Consider the following 15921-nt stretch of genomic DNA (forward strand, 5'->3'; position numbering starts at 1 on the left):
CGGCTGAACCAGACTAATTTCTCCGCTGCTGGCAGCCTTTTTTTCGTAAATACAATCCCGAGTTTAGTCGACAGTTTGAGCACTCAAGACTAGACTCTATTTTGACCCACCACTATTGAATCTCAGAGCCCAAAACATCTTTCGTCGGATTCATTTTGCAGCAACACGCTACGTAAATAGTTTCTTTCACGTTTTTCCAAAAGGTTCTCTCATTGTGTGCACACCTTTCGGCAGGTGTAGCGGTCAAGACGAAACCTCATCTTGTGTGCGCACAGAATCAATCCTGAGTGACAGCATCGAGAAATGGTGTAGCGATCATTGACTGTAGAGGTTATACCAGGGAATTAGTCAACATATCTAGCGGGGAAAAGTAACTGCATGGTGAGGGAAAGTGTCGTAGTTTTGAGCGCCATTTCTCTATCATTTGACGAGTTTGAAATTTTGTAAACTATCGACAGGTGATATACATGTAACACCTGTTGATGAGGCTGTTGATTATCTTATACTGTAGAGTTCTAACTCCATGCTCATACATGCACGTGTCTCAATGAAAATCCCGTTGTCGTGACTCATAGCTTTTGACAAGTAGTACGATTCTTGTTAATAGTCGTCCTTGCTGTCAAGTGTCCCGTACAGAACTTGTATGTCCGGCCACAGGACAGGAAGTTTCCCCACAACTTGAAGGAAAGTAGTTATTTCGTCCACCTGTTACATTGATAGGTCATTACACTTGGACATGAGTCAAAGGCAGGATCTGGGTTTTGTTGTTACTATTCACGGAATTTCGGATGAGTGTATTTACAACTTCGCATCGGTCATTGTCTCCGACTTTTAGTACATCGTCGACGGAAGTAGTTGACGTCATTTGTGTTTAACCGTCAAGAAAAGCGCATGTCTCTCTCGGCATTCTCCCACTGGGACATGGTATGTACACCGCAATCCTTTCGTCAAAATACAGGAGCTGGATAGACTAAATATGCTCAGATGTAAACTCTGGGACTGTTTTCTTTTGATCGGAGTAATTAGTGGAACAATAGTTTCGCCATTTCATCATGTCTTGTGTTTGTTTGTCGTAACGAGCTGGAGGTTTGTGTGGCGCCTGTCGCCTCATCGCGGTGGTCGGGAGTTTTTCACGATGCGCTGGAAAAGTTGTACTTTTTATATATTAAGGGGAAGATGGTGCGTTATTTCATTTGTAACGTTTGGCATTGATTTTCTTGAAGGTGAAAACGGACTCATCAGCGCGCCCGATTACAGTAGCCGAAAAAGAAATCTAGGAAAAATATTGAAGTGTTGATCATGTTGCAGTTATGGAGGGGACCTCTTTTTCACGTAAACCTCGTGCTCGGAACCAGGGAACGTGCCAAGCCGCACACGTTGCCGTCCGTACGCACATGCCTTCACTCTAAACACGCTTCAGTCTGCGGTTTTCTCCCAGTCATTGGTGCTTCCTATCGGTTTCCCACGAAGTCAGGACCAGGGGCGCCGTGACGCACTGTCTGTGAGTCTGAGAAAAACTGGTCGTCTGAACACAACGAGACTTGTAATTATTTTATTGGGCACCAGAGAGCCTAATCAAACCGTTTTGTGGATACTTTGTTCTTCAATTTGTCTCGATTTTTGGCAAACAATTTGTTGTTCACATGGGTACCCTTCTTGGGAGGTTGTGAGATGATTTTTTTCTCGTACAGGAGACAAACTATCTGCCCACGGGAGCGCGCAGGCGCACGGGCCGTAGGGCCTTCCGCTCCCCCGGAGTTGGCCAGGTGGCCAGTCGTGCCCGCCAAACCGGCCCGGCTCTCGTGACTAATTAGTCGTCACTCATTTGGTTCAAGAACAAAGGTCTCGGTCTAAGGTCATACGTGTTGTTTTGTGTCAAATTTGAAAATCTTTCGGTCTGGATGTTTCGCAGGTGCCCATATATGTCCCCAGGATTCGTCAGGAGTCGAGTCAGCTGCATGTTGTACCTTAACTTGCCTTGACAATCGAACGAGCAAGTGTCATGAATAGCAGTGTGATTATGTATATGAAAGACAATTTCTTCGTTTTGTAATTAAAGATAGGACAAAATTAGACAGCATTTGGGGATAACATCACGTTCTGACAGTGCCTAAGACGCTCTGAAAGAAGTCTTTTCCTTCTGTACAGTTGCTATAGTATAGGTATTTTCCCGCGTACGCTCTGAAAGAAGTCTTTTCCTTCTGTACAGTTGCTATAGTATAGGTATTTTCCCGCGTACAGATGTGCATTACCTGAAATGTGATGTATTAATTTATGTACTTCAGAAGATTTTGTACAGCGCACCGTCCCATTCAATTGATAAGGGTAGTAAGGAAAAACCCTCTCCAGTTCACCCAAATCATATCCATGCACATGTGTAGGGTGTCACGCAATTTTCCCCATATTTTTCGGACGGACCGTACAGTCCGTCCCACTGTGCTCGCGTCTCCGTCCGCCCGTTGTACCGTTACAGGCAAGGTAAAATTTCCGGTGACGACAGGCACATTCCGACCGTTTGATGATCCTGCCGACATGTTTGGATTGCCGCAAAGCAAACTGGCAGCCAACAAGCCAGTTGGGCCCTAATTTGACCGAAAAGTTTCCCTCCCAAATTGCGTGAGAAAGTTTTGGGGTAAATACTTTCCGAGAATCAAAATAGTCCGACTTGATTCTGATGGCCCCGGTTTGTTGTGAAACCACCGACCTGTGTTAGCTTGATAATTGTCTCTTCGTAGATCTGCTCGAGGAGATCGGAGTGGACAGATCGACATTCTGCCAGTGAAGGTGAGGCTACACTATCTGTCCCGCCAGGGGGAGTTGCCTTTTGAATAGTACGTATCTCAGTTATGTAGACAGTCTCTGGGAATCGTGGGAATTTTTGCACCAGCAGCATCAAAATAACAAGGAGTCGTGACAACTGTGGGTTATGGAAGCCTGGGAATGGGCGCGAGTTCGATCCCAGCTTGCAATTGGACATGCTGTGAGGGATTGCAGATATTTCGGACGGTGCCGTAAAGCTGGCGGCCCCGTGCATGACGACGGAGCTTCAGACAAAGCTTTAAGCGCCAAGTCTCTGCAAGTAAAAGAACCCAACACACAAGTATATGTGACCCGGTGTGCTTGGCTATACAACACAAGCTGTAGCGAAGACGCATTACACCATAAGCTACTTGAGAAAGCATCACCTTCACCAGTTGAGGATGGCTGCGTTCACCATACCGGGAATGCCGATGAAGTTCGTTGTTCTAGCAGGGTTACACCACTTGTGCAACAGTGGACTTCGTACATGACGCATATATGCGTATCAGTAAGGGCATGTATTAAAACTAATAACTTGTTCCATCTTGCTGCTTTTTTTCGGGCAAGTAAATCTGCTACTCGAGAACTTTTTTTCACATACAAATAGAATCGTTACGCGTGCGAGACTTGAACCTCTCCATCAGCCGGAGGAAATTTTCATTCTGCTCTCTGCGGTTATGATAATTCTCCAGCTCGTTTGTAATTTTTTCTGACTGAATTTTGACGCTAATGACGCCAAAAAAGTGAACAATGACAATATTTCAATCGACGCATTCCATACAACATACAAATACGAGTGCGTGATAACTTGATTGTCATATTCCACTCTCCAACATAGCCCCGCGCTGACATAAGCGCTTTACATTTGCACTATTTGCAATTGACATACCTTACATTCTTGATCCAGTTCACCTGCGTTACAAGCACTATGACAGTATCACCCCGTATTTGTTTGAGGTTATCTTAGCGATACCAACACCACTAAACTATTTTTGTCAACTTTTTACTCTGAAGATAAGCAGCATAATCGGAACGGATGAATCTGTCATGGGAGCAAATATTACTAGTTACTTATTCGGTGGCAAGACAGTCGTTTTTGCGAATAAAACGTGCTCAGAGTCAGAGTCTGCTTATTCTTCTCACACGTCAAGCAGGTACAGAATGATGACGTAGGTAAAAGATGACAGGTTGATCAGCAAAACAAAGATGATACATATCTTTTATTAGTGTAGGTCTTTACCATCTGTTGTACGCTTTTGTCCCACAAGTTTGCCCGGCCTGCTGCCAGTCCATACCCGGTGTGCAGAGTAATATTGTGGCGCTGCAGATAAACCCTTTCTCTTTGTGACATCCTAGATGAAAGATAAGATGTTAATCCGGTGTTCCTGTCAGATATGAACAGGCTCCGTGACCCCTGACCCTACCCTAGCCTTATCTTGTTGTCCTTTCCCACGGCGGTCCTAACTCTGCCGCCATGTTTCTTCTCCAAATGGCCGCCGCGTGCGCGGGCCATGATGTCATCGCCTCGGGAATAGTTAGTGCTCGTTTGCAAACACGGCCTCGCAAACATCCGACTGTTTTGAAAGCTTCCTAGTTGTATGGCTCCCGGGGTTGTTCATTAGGACGAGGACAATCGAACAACATCTACCTACAATCTCAACGATCAAAGCTCCCACCGCCTTACATCATGAGCCAGTACCTTTGACACAGGTAACAGCCCCGGTATGCAGAAGACTGAGGAATAATTCAGCTTTCCTGTTGATGTTCCTGTGCCTCAGCTTAACCCATTAACTATAATTGGGCATGATATATCTACCGTTTGTACTCCGCTAGGAACCTGTATAAATGTCAGGAAAATTACGAGACATTTTACATTTTGTCTTTCAACTTCAAGTCCTAGCTTATACTCCTGAATCAACAAGTGGTGTCATGACCGACTATCCCTGCGTTGTTTAGAACTTCTGATGGTTACAAATATAGAGTGATATTTTTCCTTTATCAATGTTCGTACTGAAATTGGTAGAACTTGGTCATACATATATCGCGAACACAATTATCAACTATGATTAGACCCTTCTTATAATTGCCCTGACTTTTACAAGGTTTGTTCTCTTTGTTTATCAAACGTAGCATATGTTTTATGTCGGGCGTTTGGATCGTTTTCGTGGGAAACGTATTTTATTATTGCCTGTTTTGTTCGTTACCCAGTTATTGTACACAATCGAATAAAGACTCGTGCAAACAGCCTTTTGATTTCACTGTTGACCCTGCAATTTCACGATCCTTAAGTTTGTTTTGTCGTCCATTTTGTCTCTTGTTTCCCGTTGTTATTAGTCCTGTTACCGTGACTATTATCAATGTGGCAGTATTTGTGGAAAATAGCAACGGTCAGAGATCGAAGTGCTACCGCCATGTCATTAAAAGGAGCACGAAGACAATAAATTGAAGCAGACATTATGTACATTTAAATACTTTATGTGTGAAAGTGCTTCGGCCTGAAATCAAAGATAATATTTATCTATCAAAGTAGTGTTTTAGATAACGTAGAAATAGTTTTCTGGATGACGCCTTCTGTGTCACCTGGGTCGATTGGCTGTAACGCGTTGCCTAGATTAGGTTTTCAAATGGAAATGTGCTGACCCAAACGTTACGTTAACATGAACGAAAACTAGCTTACAACTTCTATAATGAACAGTGACGTTTACGCAAGAAAATGTGTCTAATTTGATTTTAATGAATTTGAAGTTCGTTCCGATCGGTATATCTCGTTGGCTAAATATTCTAATTCATCGACCTGCGAGTGAGACATAGATTTCAAGTCAATACTTTCGAGGATTTGTGACACACAAATTCTCAACATGACCTCAAAATAAAGCGAAAACCGCTAGCAACATCTTTCTTCCATTGCACTTGTAAGGAATATGTAGATAGAACATCTAAATCTAATGTTGCCTTATCGAAACAGCTGCTTGCCATTCATGTGTACATATAGGATAGAAGGAAATCCCAAGTGTACTCGCCGTACTTAATGTACAGAAACTTAGGCTAACTTTACATCAATCATATTCTAATGGCAAAATCAGCAGCTCAGCTTGGCTCATATTCCATTCAATACATAATCAGTCCCTTTTCGTCGGAGGTATGAAAAGATCAAGTCATTAGTGTCGACTTAAGTTAGAATGATGATGAATGGGCCTCGGCAGGTGCACACGCCGGGGTAGGTGCTACTTAATTAGGCTTGCTGTGCAGGAGAGGATCGGTACTATCCGTGTACAATGTGCACAGAGCGTGCGGATGGGGGTCCCTGCCCGCCCAAGGTATTAAACCTCCACAATAACCTATCATCGACTGTACAGTCGGCATTGTAGCGGGTTCTGTGGCATATGGACGGATTTGATGAAGCTGGATTATAAAACCATCAAGCGGATCACACGAATAAAGGAGTCCCAAAGCGACGTGAACATTAAAAGACACAGGTTACTTAAAAACAACTATGAGATGATAGTATATTCGGAGGATCAATTTAACTGTTGGACCACTTTTGCACCCTCTATACTATAGCTATCTACAGTAACACAGGAAGCTGAAACGTAAAATGATAGAAAAAAACATGCAGATGTAACACAGCACCTCATATAGCGCCTGAAACTATCCATAAGTGATCTTATACAAATATATCTTAAACAAAGCGATTCAATAGTAACGCAGTGTTACGTAAAATGAAATGATAATTTTGTGACTCTACATACATGTAAAATGTTATTAAGATTGAAGCATCGGTAATACCTTTATACCATTTTGATACCTATGTTTAGTTGTCGACCGAAAAGATCTAAATCAATTTCAACTTTTTTTTTCTGTAGAAAATATTAAAAGCGTAATTTGTGTAAGTCAATTACAAATAAAAGTGTACATATGGTGATAAGTGCTGTTTTTGATTAGCTGAGTTTTGACTACTGAACTAGGTGTGGCTCACACGGAACTTCTGTTCAAGTAACGTAGATACGTGTGGGTCGACCTGCACAGGGTATTACCAAAACAACTCAATAGGTTTTGTTTGTTCTGCTTCATTCATTGGTATGGTGGTGCCCTATGTGTTAACCCATATCCTCAGCAAGTGTACATGTGTGCTGTAATCAGGGTACCATTTGTCATGATTAAACTGCAGTAATCATCCAATCAGTGTTCATCGTTTTAGCTAGAAAGGAAGTGTCTACAGTACGTTACCATCAGAAGCACAGAAGGAAATGACCAATTTTCGTTTGAATATTTTCTCGAGACATTTGTTTCTTCATCATTTCTTCTTTCGACTCTACAACCCACAAGACAATAATAATTTCTTGGCACTTCATTGTCCGTCAATAAAGGCATGTCAAAGAAAATAATCACTGAAGCAAAACTAGGTCCCCTAGCCTTAGGCGAACACAAGTATAGAAACAAATGTCTGACTTATAAAACTATCCTAGGAATTCTTCACAGAGAGGGATACGTAAGGCGATAGTTGGAGAGAACTTGTGAAGAATTTTGATAAGAGAACAACACAGAAATATGCAGAGGGAGTGCCTGTGTTCATGTGAGAGTTTTCCTTCATAAATGTACCACGACCAATGCATTTATAAGTTTAACTCGTTTTTCACGCTAAGGTCTTACCCCCTCGACCCATTTTCACATGCCTTTCACCGAGGAGGTAGAGAAGTCGCCGAAGAACATTTGTGTTTTCTTGACTATTTTACAAATTTGAATATTAATGACTGTGACGATGTGCGCGCTTGCGTGTGCGGAGTGAACATCCATGCACCTGTCACTGGGCGGTATAAGTAGGTAATCCCGCCCGGCCGGCAGTACTCGTGTGCCCGCCGTATCCGCTGCCTTGTCACCGGGGTTCATGCACGTCTGCTGAACATGCCATGTGTTTTCTGGTCTCTAGCACAAGATACATTTTATAGACAGGTAAAAAATTCTACCATACGCTTCGTTTCAGTGAGAAGTAGTATCGTGTCCAGTAGTGAGAGTTTAGCGTAGTCATTTTGTAGTTGGTCTTCTTTCTTCATCTCTGTCGCCATCCCCTTTTTAGATTCAGATCGTATGTACGAGCTTGCTATGATATAGATCAATGCTGAATTAGTATATTCTGTCCTTCACGGGAATTACTCAAAGTTTGGCGTGCTTTAGAATTGTGTTATAACATGTCGTTGTTAGATTTTGACTTGAACCAAGTAGTCAGTAGTAAATGGAGGAAAGTTGCATCAGTACCACTCAAAATTTGCTGCCAGTTGCACCAGAAATTCTTCCTAAATAGATTTAAATACTGTTCTTGTGTTACTTCTTGGGAGCCAGAGACCATCGATAAGAGGTGCACTTTTATCTTGTGAAGTGTGGGTTTTATATGACGAACATTGAACCTCGTTGCCCCGTAAGTTCTAAATTATGATCGCCGGTTCGTCTTTGCTACAACGAAATGTTGCGAAACTTCTAAAAGAATTTCTGATGAAATCCAGCTAGTTAACATTTCATGTTTTCCCCTTGAAGTTGCGTTAGCATTCATACGTCCAAAACGAAAATTCTACGGAGAATTCTGGTATACGTGTTATTTTCTAGAGCAGTAACCTTTGATTTAACTTCCGATGAACTGTAGTAACGCGAAGCTAAGGTACAAACCCGGCCGTGGCGCTACGGGCAGTACAGTAATGTGTCCATACACTTCGCGTTAGCCACTTGTTGCACATATCTGTGTTGTTGATTACAAGGCGCTACGTGATTCCTGTATGGTTTCATTTGAGATTATTATCCAAAGATCTTAGCCTACACCAGACCTTCCTTACGGTGCTAGGATAGTAAAATTCGGCAAAAATAAAGTCTGACTGGCCAGGGGAGTGGATCCACCGTTAAGGTTTTATCTCCCTCTCGGAAGGGCAAATGAACTCTACGGTGGCCGAACTTCCTTGGCTAATCGTTCCTCCGATGTTGGCTAAATTTTGCTGGTTTTGAACCCGCGGTGTTAGTTTGGTGAAGACTACAAATATATAAGAACATTAGTCAAAGCAGCCTGGTCAAAGGATCCCTACAACTACGGCTTCTCTATCCATTGCGTCTGGAGCAGAATTATCCGTACAATTTTCGCCTACTGGTACAGATACTCCTAGTACTGATAGCCAAGTATTGTACCATGATACCTCTAGTTTTTATAACAGTTAGAGGTGCTCCACTACGGTTCGTCGATTGGAAGCAGCCACTCGTACAAGTTGTAGTTAGCCAACCCCTCAGACAGTGTGGCTCAACGATGTATTCAACGGCAAAATGTCCTCGTGCCTCAGTCTGCAGACTCGTGAGTCGAAGTGTTTTTCCCGTCCATATGCCGTGTGCCAAATCACCTAGAAATACCTAATTGAATGTCGCAAAAACGGAGTTCAATATTCAATGCTAGACTTTGAGGTTTAGTTAGTTTTACGTTCTTTCTGTTGTAATTTTGTGACCTCGGAAGTCAGGGAAGATGCCCAGACAAATACACTATAATGTACATTTCACCAGTTGAAAACGATCCATCTTGCAATGCGTGTGGAAATCAAACGGAATCAAAACAGAATCAGATATTTCTGTACTTTCCCATCGTCTATTCCTCAAGCAATAGAGCAGTAACTGTTAGTAACTCTGTTGTAAAGAGTACAAATTTAGCAAGCAGAGCCCACATGCATACATAATAATAGTCCCTACCGGTTATTTTCTTGGTTATTCTGTGCATATGTTGTTTTACTAATTCGTAAATTTGGTTCCAAATGTCGATGTTGTTAACTTGAGACATAATTCACTGAATATGTTCTTCTTGACCTCTAAGTCTTAGTCTCTTACAGTCGAAAACGAATCCTCAAAATGAACTAGGATCAGACCACGCGCCTTACTCGGTTCTCTAGTATATTTTGCTTCACCGAGAGACAGAGTGAAAAGGCAAGGAAACCTCAAATGGCGAGTTAGCTACTGTTGGTTTGTGTGAGGACATGCAGTACTGTTCATGACAGTCACGCGACGTAGCCAAAAAAGTAGCGAAAACGACGTGGGAAAATGATGTAAAGATTTACTTAAGAATCTTGTTTAAATGTATAAATGCCATTTTAATCCCCGTATTTACATTTGATACAATAATTAAGTGTAGTCGCGCCACGTAGTCTATAGACTATGCCACACCAAAAGTGATTTCGACATACTGGTCACCCGGTACATCATTAACTACAGTGGTACAGATTGATGCAAAAATTAAACCACCCAAATTTTACATAGAAACCTTTGAATGGAGTATTTACCGGTGACTGACTGCGTAGGTTGTGGTCGCCTGTTGACTTCCTAAGTTTTCTTTCTTTTCGTCATGACAAGCGGACTTCCTCTCTGTCGGGACTGGTCGGTAAATATAGAACCAAACAAAACTTGTAAATACTGGGCCTGTCTGTGTTTTTCCACGCGGACGTTCAACTGTAACAGTCACGGCGACTAATCCTTGTTGACATCCCTGAAACACCAAGTGCATGTTTACAGTCGTAAGACCTGACTGTGCTACAAATGTTCAGGGGTACTGATTGCTGACCAGCCTCTGTGACTGTGACTGTAGCTTTGTTGATATGTGCACTGTTTTCACAACCGTATGGCCGTGAGTTACCTTTTCTGACAGGCGGGAAACAAATCAATAATTTTTATTTTAGCGAGCACTTCTGGATGAAAGAGGGAGATCGATTTATGAGTGTGAGTAAATCTTTGCACAAGTGAGAAGCTTGTGTTGGGTAAAGTCGAGTTAGCTGGGGAGATCGCTGGCCCCCCCCCTCCCTTCTTACTTATCTATTAACCCCATGAGCTAAGTTGTCGGCCCCTGTGTGTAACAATTGACCAGGAATTCTGTAAATCTCCGGCCAGATCTGCCGATATATCCCCCGTCTGAATTCGACACTCAGCCCGTCAGTCACGCGGGCCCGGCCCGGCCATTTCCAAGAAGAGGCCCTCAGGTCGCTCTACAACTTGGGGTTGAAAAAAAGGGCGGGAAGCCAGTGGCCGGCGCTGTGAAGTTGTGATCCCCTATTCGATCCCTCTGCTGTTCCCAAAGCTCATGGTCAGGAGACCACGGATAAAGCTAATTGTAGTCCCTACTGTAGGGTCAAAACATCCTACCGTTATACACATATATATATAGACAGCAGAGGTGTTGTTTACCCATATTCGGATGAGGTGACGTCATTTCCTTTCGCTGCGCTATATACTACCATCGCAGCTCTGTATTTAAAACGGTTACTCTGTGCTCGTGTGGCCCTCAATGAAAGCTGGCGGACGCGTGGGCCCATTCAACAAACAATGGTAGCATATTTTCCAAACTGTCCAGAATATGTACACGCCATACGGCGGGACACCTAGCTATTTCCGTCTTAAGCGACGGCCCATGCCTTAAGCCATGTCGGGTCTGTGTTTGCGAGACGAGACGACCCTGTCTGGAATCCGCGGCTGTCTAGTCGCACCGGCGTGAGTCATTCCGTCGGTCCCTCCACTGTCTGAAAATCGTAAGGAGTCGCGAGAAGTTCGCTGTAGAGTAAAGATGGCTGTAATGTGCGGTGCCCGACCGTTGCCCACTACACCTTCCCCTTCCTATACAGGAAGAGCCTTCATTGTCTTGGAAACCTTAGAGGTTGACATTCTTGAGCTACTTTTTCCTTGGGCCTGTTTGGTAATGGGAGCGTCGCGTGTTCACCTGTGTTGTTTGTGGCAGGAAGCGGGATGACTTGCCCGCTGATTCCGACGGCGGCGGCAAAATATCCCCCAGCTCTTCCTGTCGGTTTTTAATGCATGCCCACTTTTCGGCCAAAGGTTGACCTTCGTGTATTTTTGTAGAAAATCCCAAAATATGGCGAGGACGATTTTAAAGATTTTTCTGAACTTTTTATCTCCCGGCAGGAGGCTCTACAGGTGGTCGGGGACTCGGACCAGTCTCTGTTTGAGGGAGCGTTTCAGGACTGTAGTAAGGGCGGGCTGTCGGTGCCGTCCTCCTCGTGCGCCGTGGACAGCATGGCCGGGAAGATGTCCCTACAGGAGCCGTGGATGTCCCCTGACAGGCGCGCCCAGGACTGCAGCCGCAGCTCGGTGGATTCCCCGCTGGACTGCAGCATGCCGCGGGGCAGCGAGCGGACCTGTGCGGGCGGGCCGGCGGGCCGTGTGCCCACCTCCCGGGGAGAGGTCAGCCATCCGGCCGGTGCGTCGCCTTCGGGGTATTCCGGCTTCGGCCAGGACAGGGGAACCCCACCTCCCAACATGACTATCAAGGAGAAGCGTGTCATTGTTCCTGCAGGTGAGACAATTAACCCTTCTTTACTTAATGACAGACGGAAAATAGATCTATTATCTGGCCCTCCCATTTCACTGTCTACAAAAACAAACTTGTCGTGGTCCTTAGTCTGGTAGTTATCCTGTACAACTGTTTCTGGCCTGCATTCCACCACTGTTTCAAGTTCCAAAAGTCTGCTGATCCTTCTGGGAGTAGAGTTAACTTCGCGCCATTGCGTTCAAACAGCTTGAACATCTTAGAACCGGCGTCGTGCTATCCAGGTAAGCGACAGTGTTTACCCTGTCGTATATAGTATTGTTGTTTTTAGACAGGGTATACTACTGTGAGCGGCGAACCGTGTAGCGCCCCGAGCCTTTTACACTGATCTAATGTATTTGTTTACTCATTCGGAAATATTTGACCCCGCCGATGGGTTCACCAGGAATCGTCCAGTTCGCGGCTCGTTTTTCATCCAAACTTTGTTTACTTTCTAAGTGCAGTTGATATTATTCATCACTTATTGCTACAGCGTCGTACATAATGTATAGTTTTCCCATCTTATCAATAATGCAACCGTGAACTTCTCTGCTGTCTCTGTCGCATGCCTTAATGCATCCACGCCCCTTAAGATGCCTTAAGAACACCGTCATTTGCCAGGTGCGACGACGTTAAACAAGCGGCCACTTCTGTTACCTGGCTCTCCCAGGTGTTCGCTTCTTCTGGGCCGGTTGACGACATAATGATGGGGATCTGAGGAGGAGTTATGCCGAAAATTTATGCACGAATGTCTGTACTCTAAAGGCGTCGTATGGGGTGTGGGCATAACTACTTAGTAATCAGTTTAAAACTCCCTTTGAATGATGCATGTGCTCATACAACATTTATATTGGAAAACAAGGGTAGTAAAGATTAACTTAGCCAAATTGCCTTTATGGCTGGTTATGCCTGCATACCTCAATACGATACATTAGAACATTGTTCATTACTCGTGTTTATGGTTGTCGAGAACGCAACCTCTTGTTAAGATTAATGTTATTCTGTTGTTACATTGCATGCAGTCCTATTTTGCGTGGGCGACAAAGTGGTCCATTGTTTTTGATGAGGATATAAAGGGGCACCTGTTGTAATAACGTCATCGTTACTAAGATATCTCGGCAGCGGCGCATGATGTTGACAGAGCAAACCAACCGTTCATACTCGTTCATACACCCATTGTAGCGTGACCGCCAGCCTCATGTTTCTCCTACTCATATTTCATATTTTCTCTGTCCTAGAATAACACTCCCTTGTTCTAGTGTTCTCTGTCGGTATTCCGGCCCGGGATTTTCCTTCTTTTATTTGATGTTTACACTCGGGCTGCAGGCTGATCCAATAATTGTGGAAGCCAATCCGCGGGCACTTTGTGTTTCAAGTATTTTTGAGTGCGTCTTCTGTACTTGAAAGTTGCAACCATAGTTTCAAAACAAATTTATCAACTTCTTTTCTTGTTCCTTCCCTCTGTTTAGCATGCATGTCGTGTGTGGGTTAACAGAACACAAGTGTGTGAACGTTAACTTACCGCCAGTTTCTGAAAAATGTCATCTTTCTCGTTCTAGATCTTTCCAAACATTTTTACTTCGTTGACTTTTCCTTACAGTTGACTTGAAAAGCATCACCGATCTCAAGCCTTCCACTTCGTTTCTTTATTTCTATACGGCACCGACGACACCGTCGTGACTATGCTCAGGAAACCAGTTGTGCAATCGTTTCCACCCTTCTCTCGAAGTCTAGGCGGTAGAAACACGAATGATTTCCCCATAACAGCTTTTTCTCACTCGCTATTTTCCTGTTCCCACTACATGTACATGTATGTCAGTCGCCAATTTAGGTTCAATGACGCCGTCTGTTTTTTCCGGCAGTAATTAATTCATCCCGCTTGTACTTCAGAACACAACTGATATTTGGTATCTATCTTACCTTCAATCTGTTTCCCTTTCCTCATGCCAATAGTATTTTTCATAACATGTACAAATGTAAAAATCATCAAATCTCAACTATCATCCTATTTGTACCTATACTCTTTTCATTTCCTTTACTCAATTCATTCTCAATTTCTTTACTTTTCAAACTGTTGACCACGAGTCACATGTACTATTTTATTGTTTTACGTTTGAGTTTTTCTGTGACAGAAATATGTGTGCAGTCTGTCAATATTTATTGCCTAAACATTTTGCTATTTGTTTGGATAAACATTGTTGCATGTTTGTTTCTATCATTGGACGTAGGCCAACAAAGAGAAAAATAACTTATCCTTTTCTCATCACTTATCATTCAATTTACGTACCATAACCTTTCTCATGTCGATATGACTGTTAGAATCAGTCCCCACTCTTTTGATTTGATAGTTTTTGCCTTTTTCTATCTGGGTTACAGATTTGGAACATTACGTTGTATTTTCCTGTTGGAAGTTCATATCTTCCCCACCCAGCGTAGTCCCTTTCCGCCCAGCCCGGCCCAATCTACCCTATCTCCTCACAACATTTCCCTTTCCTTCCTCTGATGCCAATCGGACTTCCCGCCCTATTTTTTTCCACGGATAATTCCACTTGCGTGTGGAGGCTTATCAACGTGTCAACTTCTTCGCTCTGTCAAATTAGCATTTATTAGTGCGAAGGACAAATTTATTGTTGTCCGCATTTTTGTGTAAATCCTCAATAGCCACAAGGACAGGTGATAGAATGAACTGTTCATCTGAAGGCTTTAGAATCGACACGTCCATTAGAGAGATTAGCGGGGGTACTTACGTTTGACTACAGCACATGGTGACTAGATACCAACTGTATGTGTAATCAATATATAGAAATTAAACGTCTGGCAGAAAAAGGCTATTACAGATACAGGGTTTGAACATAAATAGCATTGATAGGAGAGTACATATTCCCAACGCTAAATATGCATCAGAATCGTTAACACATTTTTGATGAAACAAAACTATATGGCGATTTGTGCGCTGTGATAGCTGCACTTTTGTCATTCTCATGAGTGAAAGACGAATGTTGAAAGCCACATCTCGCATATTATGATGCATCAAGTGTGGCGTTTTCACGTCGAGAGCTATTGTCCGTATTTTCCAACCTTTTTTTTTTTCAGGTTCTAGGACAGGTGCAGAAAACTTCTGATGGATAAAAGAGATAAGACATACATTATGTTCGATACAGGTGGCGTGGAATGCTTGCTTTCAGAACGGTAGCTCTTGTGGTGAATCTAATATCAATGATATACCACACGACCCTGGGCCTTTTGTTAGCAAGTATTTGGTCATTGTTGATTTGTAACAGATGAAGAATTCAATCAATCAAGTGATAGTAATATCATGTTTAGATATGTCGATACTTCTATACAGCTACCTTCTGCGGTTAACCCATACGTCAGTTTCTTTCTCTGGTTAATACTTTTCATGCTTTTACTCACCTTTCGGACTATGAAGCAAGTATTAGTATGTATTCTTTGGTCTACAGCCTAGTGTCTATCCGTTTTCACCTAGAGTCCTCGTCTCCGAGGTCGCTACTTTGCAACATAAAAGGCACGGCCTGGAAACGGCCAGATAGCTAATATAGAGTCTATTAGGCTATCAATTCTTGTCCATGGCAATGAAATGTTCAAATGTCGGAGGAAAACTTATGACAAGATGCAAGACTAAGTATCGGGACATGGAAGAAGAGCACACCGATATAAAATTCAAAATAGCCTGTGCCGATTTGCTTTTTCACATCGTAAATGTATACACGTTGATTTCCGGTAGTTTTTCATTCATTCAACTAGTACATCATGGCCTTGTGTTACCAATGAATAGT

General features: G+C 43.1%; 1 protein-coding gene across 8 annotated transcripts in view; it reads left to right on the forward strand.

The window, feature by feature from the left end:
- LOC109479216 (transcriptional regulator Erg-like) overlaps positions 1 to 15921 on the forward strand; it is a 64621-nt gene that overhangs the window by 27617 nt on the left and 21083 nt on the right. For 4 of the 8 annotated variants that reach the window (XM_019781124.1, XM_019781126.1, XM_019781123.1 and 1 more), the window contains one exon: positions 11722 to 12112. In XM_019781124.1, the coding sequence (XP_019636683.1) occupies positions 11722 to 12112 (391 nt within the window). Of the gene's footprint in view, positions 1 to 819; positions 925 to 11033; positions 11131 to 11165; positions 11456 to 11721; positions 12113 to 15921 lie in introns of those variants that run through there. The other 4 variants (XM_019781127.1, XM_019781129.1, XM_019781128.1 and 1 more) reach the window with 4 other exon arrangements.

Source organism: Branchiostoma belcheri, unplaced genomic scaffold, assembly GCF_001625305.1.
Source record: "Branchiostoma belcheri isolate BF01 breed outbred unplaced genomic scaffold, Haploidv18h27 scaffold47, whole genome shotgun sequence".
NCBI classification, from domain to species: Eukaryota; Metazoa; Chordata; class Leptocardii; order Amphioxiformes; family Branchiostomatidae; genus Branchiostoma; species Branchiostoma belcheri.